This window comes from Ursus arctos, unplaced genomic scaffold (assembly GCF_023065955.2).
Source record: "Ursus arctos isolate Adak ecotype North America unplaced genomic scaffold, UrsArc2.0 scaffold_1, whole genome shotgun sequence".
Taxonomy (NCBI): domain Eukaryota; kingdom Metazoa; phylum Chordata; class Mammalia; order Carnivora; family Ursidae; genus Ursus; species Ursus arctos.
The window spans coordinates 82171990-82192989 of record NW_026622763.1 but is presented as its reverse complement, the minus strand read 5'-3'; the positions used below and the strand labels follow the sequence as shown (position 1 = coordinate 82192989).

The 21000-nt window shown below is 41.3% G+C and overlaps 1 protein-coding gene and 1 long non-coding RNA gene across 9 annotated transcripts in view; one reads left to right on the top strand and one right to left on the bottom strand.

Moving 5' to 3' along the window:
- The window catches only part of PLEKHM3 (pleckstrin homology domain containing M3), a 173002-nt gene that overhangs the window by 58627 nt on the left and 93375 nt on the right, over positions 1-21000 (top strand). For all 8 annotated transcript variants that reach the window (XM_026492066.4, XM_048214276.2, XM_044381218.3 and 5 more), the window contains exons 4-5: positions 7091-7236; positions 18409-18602. In XM_026492066.4, coding sequence (XP_026347851.1) covers positions 7091-7236; positions 18409-18602 — 340 coding nt within the window. The remainder of the gene's footprint in view (positions 1-7090; positions 7237-18408; positions 18603-21000) is intronic.
- Positions 1264-19598, bottom strand: LOC113250521 (uncharacterized). Its single transcript, XR_003314073.3, has 4 exons — positions 19016-19598; positions 18559-18766; positions 15187-15366; positions 1264-1792 (listed from the first exon to the last, which is right to left on the bottom strand). It is a non-coding gene; the product is annotated as an uncharacterized LOC113250521 (long non-coding RNA).

Sequence of the window (21000 nt, the reverse complement as noted above, 5' to 3'; positions counted from 1 at the left end):
CAAGTTCTTTCTTCCTAACACCCCTCTCATTACAGGGAGCTTCAGATATCTAGAATTATCAATGTTTTCCAAATATGCCCCTGTTTTTCTGAGCTGTCGTCTTCCAAAATCTCTTTTCTTTTGCAAGGCCCAGTTCAAATGCCCCATGCCTACACAGCCTTCCCCAGTCTCCACAATTAGATTGCTTCCTCCTTGGCTTATCTCTTACTGTCTTCTGCTTTTCACCTTCCAGATTTGCACTCTTGTCCCCTCACCCTTCATATTTAGGGTGATGCTAATGCTGTGAGGTCCTAGGCTAAGTCATTGACAAAGTAACTCACATTCTTTTGTATAACTGATTTCTATTTCCTGTGCTTATTGTATTGCCATACACAAAGAGACCATTTTTTAAGATACTTTCCACAAGGAAATATCTATGCAGAAATTCACCCATATATATATTAGTGTTTCTCATCAAGTGCCACATCAGCTACTTCTATTAAGCTCTGTCTTCCTTCTTTACCATACAGCCATGGACAGAATTATTTTATCACCCTCTGTCTCAGTTTCTGCATCTATAAAATGGGGATAATACCTACTTTATAGAATTAATGAGGATTAAATAAATATGTGTGTATGTAAAGTACTTATAACCATGCCTGGCATATGGTAAGCACTATGTAAATATTTGTTTATCCATTTACCTATTTATTTATTATTTCCATTTAAAATTGCTTACTATTTTCTTGAGAGTCTTTGGGTAAAGAGCAGACAGGGCACAAGTTAATAGGAAAATTTAGTCATAGACTATTAAGAAGAAAACAAGTCTGAAAAAAAATACTAAGTTTAGACTGATTTAAATATACTAGATATTTCATTGTTAACCTTCTCTGACCTTACATTCCCATAATACTGGCACCTTATCATAAACATCTTCCAAACCATGTCTTTGGAAGTGAAAATCTGTGTCACAGACATTTTTAACTCAGTGTAGCTATTTAGTAAACAGAAAAGCAGTCATAATCTCTAGAACAGTGCACATATTTACTTACTTTCCTTGGCAAAAATCAAGATTTATTGCCTTTCAAGATTAATTTTGACTAAATATTGACCTTAGTCTCTCAATCATTGTTTACCTGAAGGACCAATGAATCTTGACACTTCTCGAGTTGAGTTGGAATCTACTTGGTATTTATTAATATATTTCATGTGATTTATAATCTTAATAACAACATTCTATGAAGATTAAACAAACATTATGGCATTTATCCAGCATAGACAAGCTTTGTATTTTCTTTCCTTTTTCTCCGTAAAAACTTTATTGTTTCCGTTTGGTCTACAGCTGGGGACAGGGCTTCAGGGTGTTAAAAAACTGCTTAGTGGCTGCGGGGAGCAGATGCCCTGACACCTGCGGGATACAGAGGCTTCTAGTCCTGCTTGAGGGTGAGCCTTTACAAGAGATACTAGCCCAGCCCAGCCTGCGGTAGTTAGTCAGGTGCTCGCTATCTTCTTGATGAGTTTCACCTCCTGGTCTAGGAAGTGGCTCTCCAGGAAGTCACAAAGATGGAGGTCTGTGCGGGCAGAATCTGGGGCATGCTGATCCAAAAGGGCCTGTTTCAGTTCTTCTCCAGGACTGTGGAAGCTCCCATGCATACAAGGCTTTTCCCCACTCATCTTGGGAGGACATTTGCATGTCCTGAAAGAGGGTGCAGCCTCTGCCCTGGTTTGGATCTTCAAGAAACACCGGGCACCCTCATGCTTCCCCTGGGCCACCTGGCAGAAGAGCTGGCCCATGCCCTCCAGAGCCACATCACTGCAGCAAAAAATAGAAGCACAGAGAGAGGTAGATGTAGAAAGCCTGCAGATATAGGTTGACCCAGGAGTTGACAGCAGCCTCCACTTCGGTGGAATAATTCTGATGAATCTAGGAGCTCAAGGTTGGTGGGCAGTAAGGAGCTAACCACAAAAAAGTGTTGGCTGGTCCCAGAGGCATGACCAAGAAAAGATGGTCCGGAGGTTGCAAATGGGAAGGAGGTTGGGGGGGTATTTGGAGGTTTGAAGAAGGGGTAGTCCCCACATCTGTTTCATGCAAACACTGTTGAAGCAAGAGACAGATGCATGGGATTGCTGGGAGCTCTGTATTTTCAGTCAGCAGTGAGTCAATGGTTACAGACTGTAAGCTAGGAAAGTGGAGTTCTGTATGACCTTCTTCCTGCTGATTCTTATAAAATAGCAAGTCATTGAACCACCCCCCACCCCCACCCCGTTTCTGTTTTTCTTCATTTTGGAAAATCTGGTCTGTAGAATTTCTGATAGAAGTCCAGGCCTTCAAGCCACATTTTACAAAGTGCTTACCACAGGTTATTGTCCCACACCAGGGCACTGGACCGAAGGGGTGAGGGGGCAAGGGCAGTCCTTTTGCCCTTCCTATGGCCACCCCCTCCCCTGTGTGCATACAGTAAAAGAGTGTATGAAACGTGCCAGTTTCATTTTTCTGTTTTAACAGAGGAAATGAAAATTTATCCTCTCACTCTTACCTCTTTTCCTCCTTTTTTTATAAAGACCCCTTCTCTTCTTTTTATTTGCCTTTTTTTTTTTTCTTAGAGCATTTCTACCTTCCAAATACAAATACCAAATTTACTTTACCAAATTAGGTAAAGAGGTTAGTGTGGCTGACCACACTTAGGAAGCATTGTGTGAGTTTTTTCCTTAGGCAGTTTCACCTGGATCTAGCCACAGCTCGCGTCATTTTTCTCTTATGCCCATGAATTTTCCAGCTGCTGGTCAGGGGAAGGAGGGCTGATTTGGTAGCCATGAAGCAGTGAGAAGGTGGTTGGTTTCTCCTCAAGATCTTGGCTTCAGTAACACCACATTGCAGCCAACTGAGCTAACTAGGTGCACTTGTTAGAAGAAAGATTGTGCCTTTGTGGAGAATTATGCCAAAATTTCTGCTTCAACCCCCGGCAACAGATTATTTTGGTCGTCTTTAGTGAAAGGCCATTTGGGAAATGGACTGTACACGCAGCAAATAGGATTTCAGTTAAATGGTAACATTTGTTTCCAAAAGAGTACCAGAGGGGAGGCTAAGCTCTTCAGAGCATGTGTTCATTAAAGATTTGAAGTGGGGTGGGAAGCAATAAAAAAAAAAAAAAAAAAAAAGGCCAGTGAGTTCTCTTGTGAGATAGTTTTTTGTTCCTATGAATTGAACACCCTCTGAAAAGTCTCAAAAAGAGACTGGGAAGAATGTATTTGCTTTGATCCAATATGTGGAGGGTTCCCTACTACAAATACCCCTTAATTTAGAAGCATTATTGAAAAGTCTGTTTGAAAGTACATAAAAATATAATATGTAAATAAGCTCTAATTAGTTATTTCAATTAATTATTTTTTGTCTCTGCTTTGCAGCTCTATTTTTCTCCCCATAATGTCGCTTGTCAGAGTCCAGCTTCGGCACCCTTCAAAAAAGGTGTTTTTCTAGTAGTTGTTATTAAGAAAACACATTTTTTGCCCTGTTGAAAACATCACGATGATAAAGTAAGATCCAGGTCATGTATCTTTAGGGGGAGTTGTTTCAGACATTTTTAGTCTATGATTTGCTAGTATGATATTAAGGAAATCTTACAGTTAATTGAAAGAATAGATGTTTCCTTCTTCAAATAAATGGTAGGTGGTGTCTTTTAGAAAATGATTCTGTATTAGGCCACTAGCCTCTAATCTTTCTTGCCCATCCTATGTTGGTAACAAATTTCAGTAACAAATTCTACATTTGGAGATTAAAAGTTTTAATTCTAAACCAAGTAAGATGCTTCTCAGTGGGGACAGTGAATGCTGTGGGAAAACATTGGTAAAATGAACTCTGATTGTATCTACGTAGCGGATTTTTAGAAATTGACCAGGAACCTGAAATGTTGATTTTGGAAGCCTAGAGAGTATACTACATGACAAATTACAAGCTTTTCACTTGAGGGTTGCACACCCTCTGCACTTGAATAGAATTGGAATTTTAGAGCTTGGAGGGACCTTTGCAGCCACCTAGAAACAGGGAGCCGTCCTCAGCTTTTCCCTACCAGGGTCTCTGGTGGTAGTTGGCTGGTTGGGGAGAAATATAGGTTCCTGGGCTAATCCAGATCTACAAAATCAAAGTCTTGTGGGTGGAAATTGGGATAGGGAAAGGGTCTACATTTTTCACAAACATCTCTAGAAAATTTTGGCGCTCACTGAACTTGGCAAACCCACTGATTTAGGCTGGCCCTTTTATTTGCAGCGAGGAAGGCAGGCCTAGAGAGTTTGATGGGTCAAGTTCACAGTGTGTCCTAGGCAAGAATGGGCTTTCTAACTCTGGGCTTGTGCTTGTCTATACACCATGTATCCAAAACAGTCCTAAGCTTGCAGATAGGTTCAGACCTACTCTGGGTCATTGCGGGTGATATCAGCAGAGAGAGTAGGAGAGCATGGTTCTAAATAAGGTATGAAGGTAAAGACACCCAAGAACTAGGAGTTTATGTGCTGTTGCTTCTATCTAACCTAAAACCTGAGTGAGCCCTAGCCATGCTCTCTCAGCCCTTCTCTCTTTGATGAGCCTGGAGACTAGTGCACAGTGGTGGGAATGCTTAACTCATTTAGTTAACTCATGTAGTTGAACCCCCACCATGGTAGGCTTTGGCCCTGTATCCCTGGTTGATGTACACGTTTTTAGACCATATACTTTCTTAAAATGCATATTTGTGTATTTTAATATTGCTCATGTATGTTGCATCTAAATAATTATAATAAAGTCATTAAAAATTATAGACTGATAAACTCATTAGTACCCACTAAAGCATATATAAATATCCAGCAAATGCTTACTAATGTTAATTACATCTAAAATTCAAACAACCAAAAAGCTGAAGTGACCCAAATTTATTTTTGCTGTGTTCTGTGGTGAGAGTTTAAACTGGAATGATGATCTGGAATTCCTGCAGGACCATGACCACTTTCTAAATCATTAGGAAAGATTGAGTTTTATTCATTGTCACTTCAGTGTTAAGTCAATTTGACCATCAGCGAATTTTTGGAAACAACAATATCCCAGTGTCAAGGATGTGTCAAGTTCCATTGAATTCTGCTCCACAGTCTATCTATGAACACACGAGCAATGTATAATTCTTAGAATGGGCAACATATTTTTCACGGGGTTATTAACAAAAGAACGCTGTTTTAAGAGGCAGGTGCCCAGGTGAGGGGGATCAGTTCTAGAAGAGCTATGAGAACTTAAAATCTCTTTATATGTGGGTGTATGTGTGTCAAGTAATATTCAGTTTATCATCCTTTCTACATAAAGTTATCGATGGTCTGCTATATGTAAAGCTCTGTTAAGTACTGAGGATAAGAAACTGCTTTGAGGAGTTTATAATGTGGTTCTTGCTGGACAGACGCATAAAAAGGCACAGTCGTTTCAAGGAGCATGTGCTAAATGCCAGATGAGTAATAATGCGGTCAGTGAGTGCAGCAGACAGCATTCCAGTGCTCATAGCCTAGTCATTGTGACGGCACCTCCCCTCTGCCACAGCAGCAGCGTGTGTGTTCGCTGCTTCTTGATCTGTCACACAGATCTCATTGCTCAGCCAATCTGAAAAACAGGGGCTTGTTCTGATTTTGCTGCTACTCAACAGTTAAGAAATAACCATTCCAGGAAGGAACAGTGTGCAGCTTTTGAAGCGTAATACCAATACACTTACTTACTTGTCTTTCAGTACCTCTTGTCTTTAGAAGTAATAGGATCTAATTCTCTTCTTGGAGAATGCACTGCGAAACTACTTGATTACTGATACCATTTTATTTGTGATGAAAATGAAAGTCCTTTGAGTTTTGTGATATTTTCATTCATGGAGTTCATGTGAATCAGTTTTTTCTTAGGTTAGCAGTTTGTTAAACTGTTTGGAGCTCCTTTAATGGGAGTGAGATACAGTAGTGACGGTGGTGGTGATGAGGATGATGATAATGATGAATTCATTTTATGCCTTTATCATGAAATAGGCTTAATGTGAGATTTCTTTGATCAGTGCAATTCTTGATCCAGCCATGAATCCAGAAATGGATTTCTGAAATGAAAGCAGTAGATCAGAAATGCCAGGATAATGTTGCTGTTTGTATAATCATGGTGACCTGTTCTGGGCTGCCAGGATTTTGTCCTTTGGGTTGTGATAGAATTTCTGTAGTCACCAAGAGAAGGTAGTTCCTCCTACCTAGAGAGAAAAGGCATGGCTTCTTTGTGACAGGGCCGAGATTATTACCAGTTCCCCTGAGAGTCCCAGGACAGTGCTCACAGAATCATGGATTTCCTCGGACATCTAAGGGCCTTAGCAATGACTTGCAGGCAGCCACTGGTCTTGAGTAATGGGCAGGATTTGGCAAAGCGGAAATCAGAAAAGAGGGTGTTGTGTAAGGAGAAGTAATGTGCACCGATGTGTGGAGGGTGGAGTGAGCACGCTGTTTATTTGGAGAATAGCTAGGAAAGTTCTCTGGTTGCAATAAAGAAGTTATATTCCCATTGGAGAGTAGTAGGAGTAGGTAGTTGGAAAGGTGATATAGGGGCCAGTCGGAAGACAAATTTCTTTCATTGACTAAGTAAAGGAAGGCCACATATCAGTTTTTAGAATCATTTTAAACTCAGACAAGCTTAGAGCCAAATCCAAACTCCACTTCTTTACTAGCTCAGTGACCTCAGACAGAATTCTTAACTTGGCTAAAACCATCTCACAGAGATGTTGTACGTGTTAAATAAGATCCTTTACGAGAAGTCCCCAGCAAAATGTCTGGTGGTGGGAATAGAGTTTATGAGGAAGAAGTGAGGTGCTAATAGTGGGGCTGTAGAGAGGCTGATCTCTGATAACTACACAGAAGACGCAGAAGAGATGAGAAACAGGACCGTATTAGGTGCGGGTTACCGCAGCCCCTTAGGAGCTGAGGGGGTGGAGGCTATCGGGCTAGGAAGAGAAAGACACATCTATACAAGAATTCTCTGAAGTTTTTCTTCCTGTTGCGGACTTTGTTTGAGGGTTGTGTAACTTTGTTCTGTGGTGTTAAAAGTACAGCACTAATCATAGACTCTTTCTTTTGCCTTGGACAGGATGCCAGCGATCCATAGGCCTTTCCAGTGGGAAAGCCAAGGTGTGCAATTACAGTGGATGGTATTACTGCAGCAGCTGCCACGTGGACGACACTTTTCTCATCCCGGCGCGCATCGTCCACAACTGGGATACTTCAAAATACAAGGTAAGTACAGAATCTGAGTTTACTTCATAATCGCAATGTGGATGTTCAGCTGCTGTCATGTGGATTAAGAAATAATGATATAGGAATTTGGAGCATACTTGACTAGGTAGTCTCATAAAAGCTACGAGATCTTATCTAATGCTTCTTAAATATCTCACGTTTAAAGGTATCTTAACTATGATTTTTTATTAATTCCCTCACTTAAAAGCAGTTTTTACTTCTGGGCCTTGTTAGTTAACTGTGGGTGCTAAAAAAGATTCTCGTAGAGAAAGAGGCCTTGTTATTTTTTTTATTAGATCTTATCTCCAAAATCACAGTACTCTCAGGATAAAAACAGGAAAATAATGCATGCATGGGCGTACTAGTGACTTTTGAAGAAGAGGACTTATATAATCGAGATATTTCTTAGAGTAGAGTAGCTCTCCTACTCATGTGAAGGTGAGTCTTCCAGCAGGTCCATCTACCCTGGAACTAGAAGCTGGAGAGAAGCTATGGGGATTTCTGGGTGGCAGTCCACACCAAGGAACAGTGTACTGAGCCACCCTTAGACCTTCACCTGGACTGTTGTTTATTTTTTAAAAAGGAGGAAGTGAGAAACACAGCTTTGCAAAATAACTGCTAACAGCCTAGCAGGGTATCCCAGAAGTACAAATAGCAGACTTGGTAGCTATAAAAATGTGAGTCAACAGAGGAGGACAGGAAGTCTGAGCACCGAGACACTCACCTTAAGAGGGTGGAGAGGAGAGGAGCAACCAGCAAAGGAGACCAAGGAGGAGTGCATAGTGAGGGAGAAGGACCCTAGTGTGTCCAACAAGCCACACAAAGAACGTGTCTTCAGATCAGTTGTGACAGAGGTTGATACAAAGGTCAGATAAGATGAGCACTGGGAATTGACCATGGGATTTAGGAATGTGGAGGTAATGAGTGACCTTAATGAGAGCAGTTTGAATTGAGCAGTGGGAGTGAAGGTCTGATTGAAGTGAGTTTTTGACATGAAACAGGAGAGAAATAAGAGACAAGAACAGACAACTCTTGAGAAGTTTTGCTGTTTGGGGATGGAGAGAGATGGGGAATAACTAGAGGGGAAGTGGGATCAAATTGGGTTTGATTTTTATTTTAATGGAAGAAATAACAGCATGTTTTCTATGCTGATGTGAACTACCTAGGAGAGAGAGAATTGCTAGAATGATGTGGTTGAGTGAGAAAGATCGTGTAGACAGCAGGAAGGTTGGCCTTTGCTTGGAGCAGGAAGTAGCAGAAAAGGCAGAGTCTGGATGTAGGTGCCAGTGGGTAGCTTAGGGAAGTCCCCTTCCATTTACATCAGTAGCTGTCATGATACTGATTTATTTCAGTACCTGTGATCCTAAAGAGATTAAAGACCCAGCCCCGGTCACTCTGGGAAGTGCCTTTACCTTCTATTTCATAGAGATACAGGAGTAATTAGGCAATAATTCTGCCAACCCTGCTCATGATCTTAGCTCCTCCATCAGTTTTTGCCAAATCTGATCAGCCCTCGTCAGTTTCTTGTTCTACTGGATTTCTCTGGGATATAGTATTTGGCCAGGAATTCTTCTGCCTTGACTTAGAGGTCACACCCCTGGTTCTCCTCCTACTTCCAGCTCTTTTCCTCAGTCACCTGCTCTGATTCTTTGTCCTCTGCCTACACCTTTAATGTCGCACTTCCTTGGCTTCATTTTTTTTTGTTTTTTTTTCTGTTCCCACTGTATACTCTATTGCATTCTCTCTTTCTCTTCCATAGTTTCAACTCCCTGATGATTCCCACCCTTCTCTTCAGCTCCGTTTTCGCTACTGAAAGGGAGATCTGTGGATTTAATTGCCAAATGACATCTTAGCTCTAGCTTTCAACCTAGTAGCCTTCAAGATAGTGAATTGTACTGCACTTGTTAGCGTTGTACTGCAGTTCCGCCCATGCAGAAACAAGGCAGTAGAATTAGTTGGCAGTAGAAGGCAAGATGGGGAACCTAATCCACAGCAGTACTCCAGCCTTAGGATTCTTTTATGGTCCTGTGCTCTGCCAGAAGCTTTTCTGATCCTTCTGCCAGAATGCTGTCACATCTGCCTTGAATGAACCTTCCATGCAAAGTGCTTTGTCCAAACATAGTCTGTATAACTGCCTTTATACCTCCTTGCTAACAGATGCCTGAGACTTGTTGTCAGTGTAACTGTATCACCTGGGAGCAATGTAGGTGGGGAAGGGACCCATAGCTGTCACCTACCTGTAATATTTGAAGTCTAAAACAAACATGAAAATTGTAAGAGGCCATTTGGCTGATACCCTTTCTGTATCCCTGAGCAGCTCTGTCTCCTGGTCAATCCAGTAACCATCCACATCTTCACTGTCTTCAGGGTGCCTCATCCCTGTCCTTCTCAGCATATGACCTTGCCTCCACTTCAAGGACAACATTGAAACTACAAGATATGGATATGAATTCCTACAAATATATCTATATTTGTACTGGCCTTACTGCTTCCCCTCCTATCATATGAAGAAGAAGAGCCCTTTCTCATGTTTAGAGATCATCCTTCCACATATACTAGAATACTTTTATCCCTCTGGGGAACCCCTCTTCTTTCTTCCAGAGCTGATAGAAGCGTGTCCTCTTTGGCAACATCTTTTCTGATATTCCCCACCCTACTGTTTTTGCTGCATTGCTGGCTCCCTCGTGCCACCACCATGCTGTGTGTGTGTGTGTGTGTGTGTGTGTGTGTGTGTGTGTGTGTGTGTATATAATTACATTTACATAGGGGGTTAGTAGCAGGAGCTTGGAGTTAAACAGTATTTGTCCAAGTCCTATCTCCACCTCTTATTTGGGGCTTGATTTGCTGGGACAAATTACTTGAACTTCCTGAGCCTCAGTTTCCTAATTTCTAAAATGAACCCAGACTGCCCGAGTTCAGGTCTTGTCTTAGCCATTTATTAGCTGTCTAACCTGGGCAAGTTATGTAGTCTCTCTGTGTTTGAGTGTCCTCATCTGTAAAATGAGGACACTAATACTTCATAGGACCACTGCCAGTTACATGGGTTCATGCATGTGAAGTGTTTAGAATAGTGCCTAGGACATAGTGTGTGCCGAATAAGCATTCTTACTAGAACTCCTGTACTTGCCTACAAAAGTCGTGTGAATTGGGATAATATAAGACCGGCTGTCCGCAAATAATTGAGATAAGCACTTTTGAAGAGTGGGAGCTGTTGTCATTATTTTCATAATCTTCTCGTTTATGCTGCTCCTTTCTTCAAGCTCCCTGGGCACAGAGAACATGTCTTAGCACAGTTTCTGGCACGTAGTAGGTAAGCAAGAATGTATACTGAATCGGTGACAGAATGAGGCCTATCTTACAAGGCCCCCAAATCGGCTTCATCACCCTCATCACAGGTCCCTCTGGAACTTCTGTGGCCCCACCAGTCCCTGCTGCCAGCACCGGGAGACAGCCTGGGCTCTTTCTTCTGCCACCCCTGCCCTGTCTAATCAGTCAGCAAAACTCAACTGCTGGATTTGCACTCCGCTGCACCCACCATCCCACCTCACAAACTCAAACCTTGGGTGTCACTCCCATGAAGGAGTTTGGTAGCCATCTAACTGTGCTTCCTGCCTGCAAGTCTTGCTCCAACAATGGTTTAGAAAACCCTGATCTCACCGTGGGTAAATTTCATACCCTGTCTCAGTTTCTTCACCTTTAGAATGGAAGTGGTGAGGATAGTAATAATAACTGCTTCGTAAGATTGCTGTTTGCTTAAAAGAATGATTCACAGAAAGCCCCTAGCACCGTGACTGGCACACGGGTGCTGGTTAATGCCAGCTTTTACACACAATAGCAGCTTTTAAACACAGTCCCTTAACCTGACACCAAGTCCTTTTGTGATCTCCAGCCCCTGCTCTTCTAGCCCCTTCATGCCCTACCTCCCTGCCCCCATGAGCGTCCTTGGGAAGGTTTCACTACTTCCTGTTCCTCAGTCTTGCCACGCTCTTTCACGCCTTTTGTCTTCCTCTTGCCTTCATTTCAGTGTGGCAGACCCTAACCAAGCCTGTCTTGAACCTCATTTCCTCGCCCAGTTCTTTCCTTCCCCTCTCCCAGGCGGCGTTATCATTTTCTCCTCTGCATCTTGTACTTGACACTCTGAATATAGGCTATAAATATATTTGCCATGTGTGTATTAGATAAAAGCGTATTTAGAGTTGAGTTTGGTTTAGATTATTTAGATTAATCTGCTTAGAGCAGGGCTTTGACAGCCAAGAGAGGTGTATAGAGAGCAAGTGAGGGAGGCAGTCCCAGCCCCGCCAGAGCTTAGGCTAGAGGCACCTGCCAACAGAATATGCACCACTCTGGGGAGTTAAAACAGAGGGGTGGCACTAAATGAGGGAAATCTGAAAATCAGGCCTGGCTTACGAAGATGTGACTTGGTGGAAGAGATCCAGATCTGTTTGCAGTGAGCCACTGAAACCATCAATTCAGCCATCACTGACGCAGTCTTTTTCTCTAGAGCAGACATTTTGCCATGTGGTCATTCAAATGACAAGGTTTGATAAGTAACTAATTGAAGGGGTTAGGTACCCTCACTTCATCCACATTGTACATGAGGAAAATCTCCTTTGTCAGACCTTCCTTCCCAGATTCTCAGTGGACCAGGGAAGATTTTAAAGCAAGAACAGACAGAGCTGGTCGATTTTATCAGAATCATCTCTCATTGGCATTAAGTAACTATATTCCATTTAGTCCCAGAATCTGTCTTTGCTCAGACACCAGCATTTAACTTAATGTTTCTAATTGTGAGGATCAATCCAGATCTCTCAGTTTCCAAGACCAGACATCATTCTGCTAGATCTGCCTCCTATCCTTAATAAGAAGTACGTGACTGGCTTGAATATCCATTTAAGAGAGTAAAAAAGTGGTTTTGCAGAGCAGATTGAAATCTGTCATCTGAAGCATTTCCTTGTCTGCCCTCTGGAGTAATAATACTCCTAATTATTTTTAAAGCAGAATTTCATCTATTTTCTGGTATACATCCTGCAAATTGAATTGAGCTCCAGGATTACCCAGCAGCTAAACCTTATCCTTGAGTTCTATAGCCATTTTCTAATGAAATTCTCTTTGAAGACAACTTTCCCCCTACTCTCCAACCCTCCCAAAAATATCAAGCATGACAAAGAGGTGGTGAGGACCTCAAACTTGGCCTCAGCTCTTCCTAAATAGTTCCCTTCTGTTGTGCTTTTAAAAAATATTTTTGTGTCCTAGCCTGAATATTCACATTCCATTTAGCTAGGGGTTTTCCATGTTACATAAACTATTTCCTATCTCTACATCTTGAGAGGCATTCAAGGCAAGCTGCACTGCCCTCGCAGAGCTGGAGAGCAGCTCGCTGATGGGAAAAACCACTTGTTCAGAGTCATTCGGAGATTTTGCGAACAAATTGCAATTAACCTTAAGATCTCCCGATTCCTTCTCCATTAGCTCCCAGTGCCTGCTTTAAGAGGACTAAGAAGTATTATGGTTGGGATTGATTTTAGTAAGACTTTCGCCATGACTTTTCACAATAAACATGGGGGGAAATACAGGAAGGGAAACATTATACCAAAGCAATAAGTGGTTATTTTACTGTGGTACGATTGTGATTTTTTTTTTCCTTTCCTGATCTTTAGTCTCCAAATTCTCAGTAATGTGATTGTTACTTTTATTATTTTAAAAATGTTAACTGTTACCTAGCGCCATATATTTCAGAAAATATGTATTAGAAATTTGCTTTTAATGCCTCAGAATTATAAATATGACTCTTCTGTCCTGTGATTACTTCAGTGTCATTTAATGTGGTATAGAAGGCTACTTTCCCATAAAGAAACTGCCTTGCACTGCTGTACTTTCATTCTTCTTTCTCAAATATACTTCCACAGATTTCAGGATTCATAAAGTACAAAGGGCATGCATACATAATCTCCCTCCCACCTGTCTTTTTCTCCTCCCACAGGCAACCAGATCACTCTCTTCTTGTGCATCTTTGCAGAGGTGTTTTACGTACGTGTGCTTTTTCACGCAGCAGTGGCAGTAGGTGAGCCACATGCTGCTCTTGGAGAGCTTGCCCTTCCGTTTGGATCACATCCCTCTTCCAGCGCTCGTCTGCTTTCTTTCATTTTCTTTTTTGTATAGTCATTCCATATTCTATCATGAATTTTACACGTTTCTACACACACATGACAATCTAACCAGTCCTTTCTGGGAGGATTTTGATTGTTTTTTCAGTCTTTTGCTATTACAGGTCATGATTCAATGAATAACTTTATACATCGTTTTGAATGTAAGTTCTTTCATTCACAAGTGAGACTGAGGACACCTTCCTAGATGTAGGTTTGTACATTTCTTAGTTTGCCGCATGTTCCAGATTGTCCTCAGTCAGGACTGTGTGCTACACTTTTGCCTGTATCTTCTTGCAGGCATCTTTCTTCCTTGGTACCAAGATGTCTGCTGTCACTTCTGGTGTGATTGTGCTGCCTCGAGCTGTCCTTCCCCTTTTCTACTTTCTTAACTCTAGAGATGTGGTGAGCTTAGAAACAAATAGCCAAGCTGTGAGAAAGGTGTGTAAAGTAAGAGTGTGTGGCTCAGAATCACAGCCAGAGCATCGTAAAGCACTCATTCATTTCTTCAGCAGGTGTTTGTTGAACACCCACCTTGCTCCCTGTTCTAGGCAGTAGGGACGTGGTCTCTGCCTTGTGAATGCTCGTGTTCCAATGGAACTGTAAACAAATATACAAATAAGCGACTTCTAGATAAATGACAGGTACTGGACTTTAATTTTTGTTTCATAGTTAAAATCAAAGGTCAGCGTACCACCAAGTTACATCATTAGTTAGTCTCCCTTTGTAGCCCCTTGGCTTTGTATTTGGGGAAAGGGAAGGACAGAACATGGACAGGAATCACCTCCTTTGAGGAGTGATGAATAGATAGTTTATGGTAGAGTTCTTAAAGAATAAAAAGAACTGTAACTATAAATAATACTAAAAAGCACAGAACAGAGTATCCGGAGACCTGAGCAGATGGGTCACTTAAGCTCTCTGGAGTCAGTGTTTTTTTTTCTATTAAGTATATTAATTCAGTGTTTCTCAAAATATGGTCCATGGAGCGTTAACAAGTTCTGTGCTTGTTAATAGGTATTACTCAAAAGGGGGTTCTGTAGGAGGGTCACAGCCAGGCCAGCTTTGTAATCGGAACAGGGCCCCTCAAGAGAACGCAGCCCTGGGAGCTCACAGCACGCAAGAGGACAGAAGGAGTTAGAGATAGAGGCCCCTTCCTCCAGTTGGTAAATAGGGCCGAGACTGAGTTTCATTTCCCACCGGCCCCTGCACAAGGCCTGAACGGCACTAAATAGCTGCCTTGTCTGCAGACAGGTTTGGGAAATTGCTGGGCTAAGCAGGTGAAGCAGACACAATGTCCACAGGCTTTCATAGGCTAACGTGCTACACTTTGAATCACTAAGGAAGAATGTGGCGTGTGGCATTTTTCTTGTTGGACCTCAGAACACCATTTTTGTGGGACCAGTATTCCTTGGAGCATAGGTTGAGAAAAATGGAACTAGATTATTTGTACCAGTTCTTGTTATTATAAAATTATGTTCTCATCTGTTTTATTCTAATGCATTTTCCTCCCTTAACAAAAACTGAAGTCCTCACAACTACTCCTACCCCTACCATATCATCTCCAAACTGCTGTCTATGGTTAAGCATTCCCTTTGCTCCATTGCTTTCTTACCCGGGGCTATTTTTGTGGGGGAACATACCAGGACACCATTCCAGAACCTCTTTCTCAGAATTACGTAAACCTGAACATTTGAGAATTCTGTTTTTAAGAGGTAGCTGTCACCAGTTTAACAAAAGGTGTATTACGTTTAAATCTATACCAATGATGGTTACTTTTCAAATAACAAATATGTTTATTTGTAAATACCTGTGTTTATAGAGCAGATTTCGTCCTTATAATTTGTAGCTGATTATAACCCACTTGCTGTTTCCTCCAACAACTCCTGTATGTGAGGTGTGGAGAAGCAGCTTTCTGCCTCGACTTCCTCTTCCTCAGCTCTTGAATCACGCAGACTGCAGCACCGTGAAGGGGGCACCAGTTCACGAACTGCAACAAAGTCAAGTCACAGACTTGAGTTCTTATAGCTAATGAGTCTGTTTTTAAACTAAAAAAGCCATGGAAAGAAATTATATTAATTACAATAAATGTTAATACTAAAAGATCAGTAGGTTTGAAAAATGAACTATTGACCCTACAAAAGTTGTTTCTAATGTGAATAGAGTAGGATCATGGAAAAGAATGCGAACCAAAACCTTTTTAAAAATGTATTGGGTCTATCCATCTGCACCTATGAGCTGAGTTGTTATATACATCAGAAACAGCACTCAGGCTTTTCATGGTTTTCCTAATTTGGTTGGCAAGAAATAGGACAGTAGCTCTTAGCTCTTAGGTGGAATATATTTGGTTTTCACATATAATTTATGTAATATTTCTGTTAACAGGAAAGAAACTTTCTCACATAAACTTTATCACCTAAGAATATCATTGGCTTCCTTCCCTAGTAACTATATATTTAACATTATCTTTTTTGAAAGCTTTCTAATTATAGTGAGTTTGGAAAGTGGAATCCTTATACCAGTATGCAGGGTTATTTAGAACTTAGGAAATCAGTGGGGATATAGCACTGTCTTTTGCAAAAATAGCATTTTATGCCAAATTCTTAATTCTTTCAAAAATTCCCTTACCATTATAAGTGGTAGATTCTCAGAAGTGAGCATGTGCTCAGCCATGCTGCCAAAAACATGGCTCAGTGTTGCAGGGATTCGAGCAGCTGAGGCCACAGTATGCTCTGTATTCTTAACACTGGGTAATAACTTCGTGAAGCAGTGCCTTAGACATGATCGAAACTAGCTCTGTTTTTGTTTTTAGTAATTTCAGCTTATGAACACCGAGATGTCGGTAGCTGCTGTCCCATTTGTCTCACTGCTTTTACTGTCTCTGAAAAAGACTTTCTTTTTTTTCTTTCCCTTTTGGGCTTAAGTACCACCTGAAGAGAGAAGCCTTTTCAGGCCTGGGAGACTGGCCAGTGCCCTTTGTCCTTCTGTTCACCTACTAAAAGGTAGTATTGTTAACCTAATTCAGCAGGGCCCTGACTCAGTATAAACACTGCTCAATAGAGCCAGAAAGACTAATTGAATTGTACAATACATCATTTTTCAGAACAGTTTCAAGTGGACTGTACTTCATTTCCCAGAACACCACATCAGTTTTTTTTCCTCATTGAAGATATTTAAATATAGCAAATATTTAACCATGATAAATAAAATATTTGAACCCAATTCTGTGTTTCGCCACTGAACCTTGAGCTACCTGAGGACAGGGCCATGCCTGCTTTATTCTCCACTAGTGCCTGCTGTGGTATCTATCTGACATGTACCTGTGTCTCCATGCCTCAGAGAGGCATTATTTATCCCTGCCGACTGTTATTTCCCATCTGGTTAAGTAGTGAAAGATTTTGGCTAATTCTAGGTGCCCCTTTGTGACCTGATTTGCAGAGACTGTAACTTTCACCACCTATATAACTGCAGGACCCCAAAGGATCACACAACAGGTACCTCAAAAATAATTGCTAATAAGGAAAAAAAAATGCGACTTTTATTAGGAAAAAAAAAATCAATGCCTTTTTTTGTATCTCTCTATAACAAACTTTTGTATGAGCTCTATTTTATATTATAAAATATTAAATTACATAAATGTGTTTTAATCAACATATAATAGCCGTACATTTAGTTATCACCTATTCATAAAGATGGGTTTTCGTGGTTGTATCTAGTTGTGGTACTCTCCTCTGTCCCATCCTTGCCCACCAAGTGAATTTCTGTTTACCCTTCTAGACCTTGCCAGGGGCTTTCTTCGCCCCAGGACAGTTGATTTCTTCTTCCTTTTAGCTACCAATGGACCTCATCTGTATTTCTTCCGTAGTAGAGGACAGGCTATGTGCTGCACGTAGTTTTTGTTTTAAATATTTATCTCTGATACTAAATAGTGAGTCCCTTGAGGGTAAGAACTGTATCCTATTTATCTTCATTGATAAAAATTCTAGCCTGGAATGTAAAGCATAGTGGATTTTCAATTTTCTTTTTAATAAGGAAAATTTTTTAAATGTTGAATTCTGTCATTACTCCCAGTACTAGATCAGTTTTGGTGAAAACTTTTTAGAGAGGTTTTACCTTCCAAAAAAAGAAACTAAGCCAAATCTACATATCATTAGCCAGTCCACATCTCGGTATCAGTGAATTGGTATGTAAAGATTCCCCCAGATTCCCCACTTGTTATACATTATTTAAGCTACTCCTTCTGTATCTCAGATGCATTGTGTTTCTACTCTAATGACAATGACATTTTAAAATCACCTTTTCATAGTCTTGATGTTTACTATCAGAAGTGGATATAGAATCTGATGGATAGAGTAGCCCGTCAGCCCAAGCTCAAAGTTATTCTAAGAGCACTCCTTTCTGCTCACTGAAGTGTTTTTTGAGCCTGTTTTCTATGCAAATTATCCTGCATATAATGTCATTTTAAGCTATCCTTTTATTACTTTTGGATTTTGTAATATGTACATGATTTACCTGTTTTTTTAATGGCTACTTATAAAAGTAGTACAGAATATACATGTATGTAGTTTTTAAAATGAAAATCTAACACTCTTAATAGCAATATTAAGTTTTGAAATGATTATAGATCCACAGGAAGTTGCATAGATAAAGAGGGGTCCTGTGTACCTTTCACCCAGTTGGTTTCTCCCATTGGTTACATCTTAGATCACTATGGTACACTATAAAAAAACAACAGAAGTGAACATGGGTATCCGGGGTCTGTATAGTGTGTCGTTTTATCACATGTAGATTTGTGTAATCCTCGCCATTATCAAGATTCAGAATTAATGAATTCCTTTCCATGCCAAGGTTACTTTTACAAGTTTCCGGAGGAGAGAAAGAAAAGCCAAATTTTATATTTAAATTAGGGGCTTTTTCTCTTGGCTTGCTCAGAAAATAATGGGACTTTGATATTTAAACTCTGGTTCCTAGCTGGAGGAGGTGTGGCAAGCTGGATGATTCTCCAGACTGACTGAGGAAGTTTTTTTCATAGGTATCGAAGCAGGCCAAAGAGTTTCTGGAGTACGTGTACGAAGAGCCCCTGATCGACATCCAGCAGGAGAACCCCATGCTGTACCGCCACGCTGAGCCGCTGGCCACCGTGGTGCGGCTGCGGCAGCGGCTGAAATCTCTGCGAGCCTACCTGTTCAGCTGCCGGGCAGCCGTGGCCGAGGATCTGCGCCGCAGGTGGGTCACAGGGTCAGCCAGCTCCGCTTGGTTTTCCTCTCTGGTCCAGAGAGGAGGTCTGCTGACCTCCCTGGCCTTCCCGGTGTGCACCCTTTCGAGCTCTGTGGCTCTCCCTCTGGACTCATCGTTGACTTTTTTTCCTCCAAAGTCTTCTTCGGTTGAGCCTAGAAAAATGAAGGTAGTATCTCAGCATAACAGAGGGCTCTTCACCCAGGGAACTAGCTTCCCACCCCAGTGAAGACTGCTCTTCCCCTTAGGCTAACTTGAGAGGATAATTGGGAGTGTCCTCATTGATCACTTCTGGAGTGTTTTCCACTCTTCCTAGTTGCATTTGTAAGTGAGCGTGTTTGAACTATTCCATAACTTAAAGACATTTTTCTATGGAAATAAGTAGGTGGTTGTTCAGATCTTACTTTCCATACAGAAGCGGGCGTGGTGAGTGGTGGAGGCGGTGGAGGCTGGGGTTAAGATGCACAGGCCCAGGACTCAGCCTTTTCACGTCCCCATCCGTGCAGGCTGTTCTGCCACAGTGTCGTTATCATCGCAGAGAGCATAGGACACACAAGTCCGTACCAGGCTCAGGTCCTCAAAATAAACCTGAAGTTAAAATGTGCCTGCTCTCATCAAATTCCTTCTTTTACAGTTAGATTTTATTGGCATTTCAAGTTTCACCCTTGGCATATATGAACTAGCTTACACTCGAAATAATTGTTGATGGTGTTCATAGGTCCCTAAAAATACCTTTTAATGTTTTAATAGAAATGACCAAAAGCATACCTTAGTCATGGTTTCTGGAGGTGAGCCTACATGCAAAAGAACCTTTAGAAAGTATTAAAGTGATGTAGTTTGTTATTTGAGATCTGTTTAGATCCAAAGAAACTGACATAACCCCAGGCATCTGAAGAAGACATTTTAAAAAGAACTAAATGTAGATAGTGAGGAATACATAATATCTAGACACGCTCTCATAAAATAGTAATGAAAGACAGCTGCCATAAAGCAAAATACCTCTCAGTGGTAGTCATTCTGTTACCTAGTTGTTTTTCAAAAAGCACTAGAAAATGGTCAGGATTTATTCTTACAAAGTCTAGGCAAATCTTTTTTTTTTTTTTTTTAAAGATTTTATTTATTTATTCGACAGAGACAGCCAGCGAGAGAGGGAACACAAGCAGGGGGAGTGGGAGAGGAAGAAGCAGGCTCCTAGCGGAGGAGCCTGACGTGGGGCCCGATCCCATAATGCTGGGGTCACGCCCTGAGCCGAAGGCAGACGCTTAACCGCTGCGCCACCCAGGCGCCCCTAGGCAAATCTTAATTTTAAAAGATCAGGATTTAAAAGGCCATAGGATTATATGTCTCTAATTTACCAACTAAACTAGATACAAGATTTTTAAGGTTCAAAGTATGTTCTGTTCACTTCTGGCTTTGCTCAGAGCTAGTTTTTCTTGTGCCTGTACCTCTAGACAGTATTAAAATCTACACATGGAATCATGGTACTTTTTTTTTTTTTTTTTTTTTTTTTTTTTTAGATTTTATTCATTCATTTGAGAGAGAGAGCAAGAGAGAGTGAGCACAAGCCAGGTGGAGAGGCAGAAGGAGAAGCCCATTCCTTGCTGGGCAGGGAGCCCACCGCAGGGCTCAATTCCAGGACCCTGATATCACAGCCGAGCCAAAGGCAGGCGCCCCTAGATACCTTTCTGATACAGTGTTTTACTTTGGATAAATGTGCCACATCAGGGCATACATTTAGAAAGTAAATAGGTCCTCTCTTCATTTGGATGACTAAGAATACCTTTGCTGTTCCTGCAGTCTGGTGGTTTACCACCATGTCGTATACCTTATGGCCAGACCACCAGAAAGGAATGGAAATTCTAGAAAGAAGGCACTCCTAGGGCTATGAAAATGAAGACAGCAGTCTTTTTTTCTTTCCCTTAATTTTTCTTTCCTCACTTGTTCATGACCATTATGTAGTGCAATTCCTGGCACAAGGTAGGCACTCAGTAAGTTTTGAAAGGAAGGATGGAAGGAAGGAAGGAGGGAGGGATGGACGAATGTCTGCTGTGGTGTCACTTAAGACCCCTGAATAATGGCTGGTAGCCCAATTTTGAGAAGGAGTCAATCTTGGGATTTTATTTCTTCGTTACATGTCCTTGAGCACAATGTCTGACCCATCTGCAACCCTCAAAAATAACAAACTGAGGGCTTCCGGGGGGGGGGGGGGGATGGGATAGGCTGGTGATGGGTAGTAAGGAGGGCACGTATTGCATGGTGCACTGGGTGTTATGCACAACTAATGAATCATTGAACTTTACCTCAAAAACCAGGGATGTACTGTATGGTGACTAACATAATAAAAAAAATATAAGAAACAACAATTCCTGAATGAATGAATAGATGAACT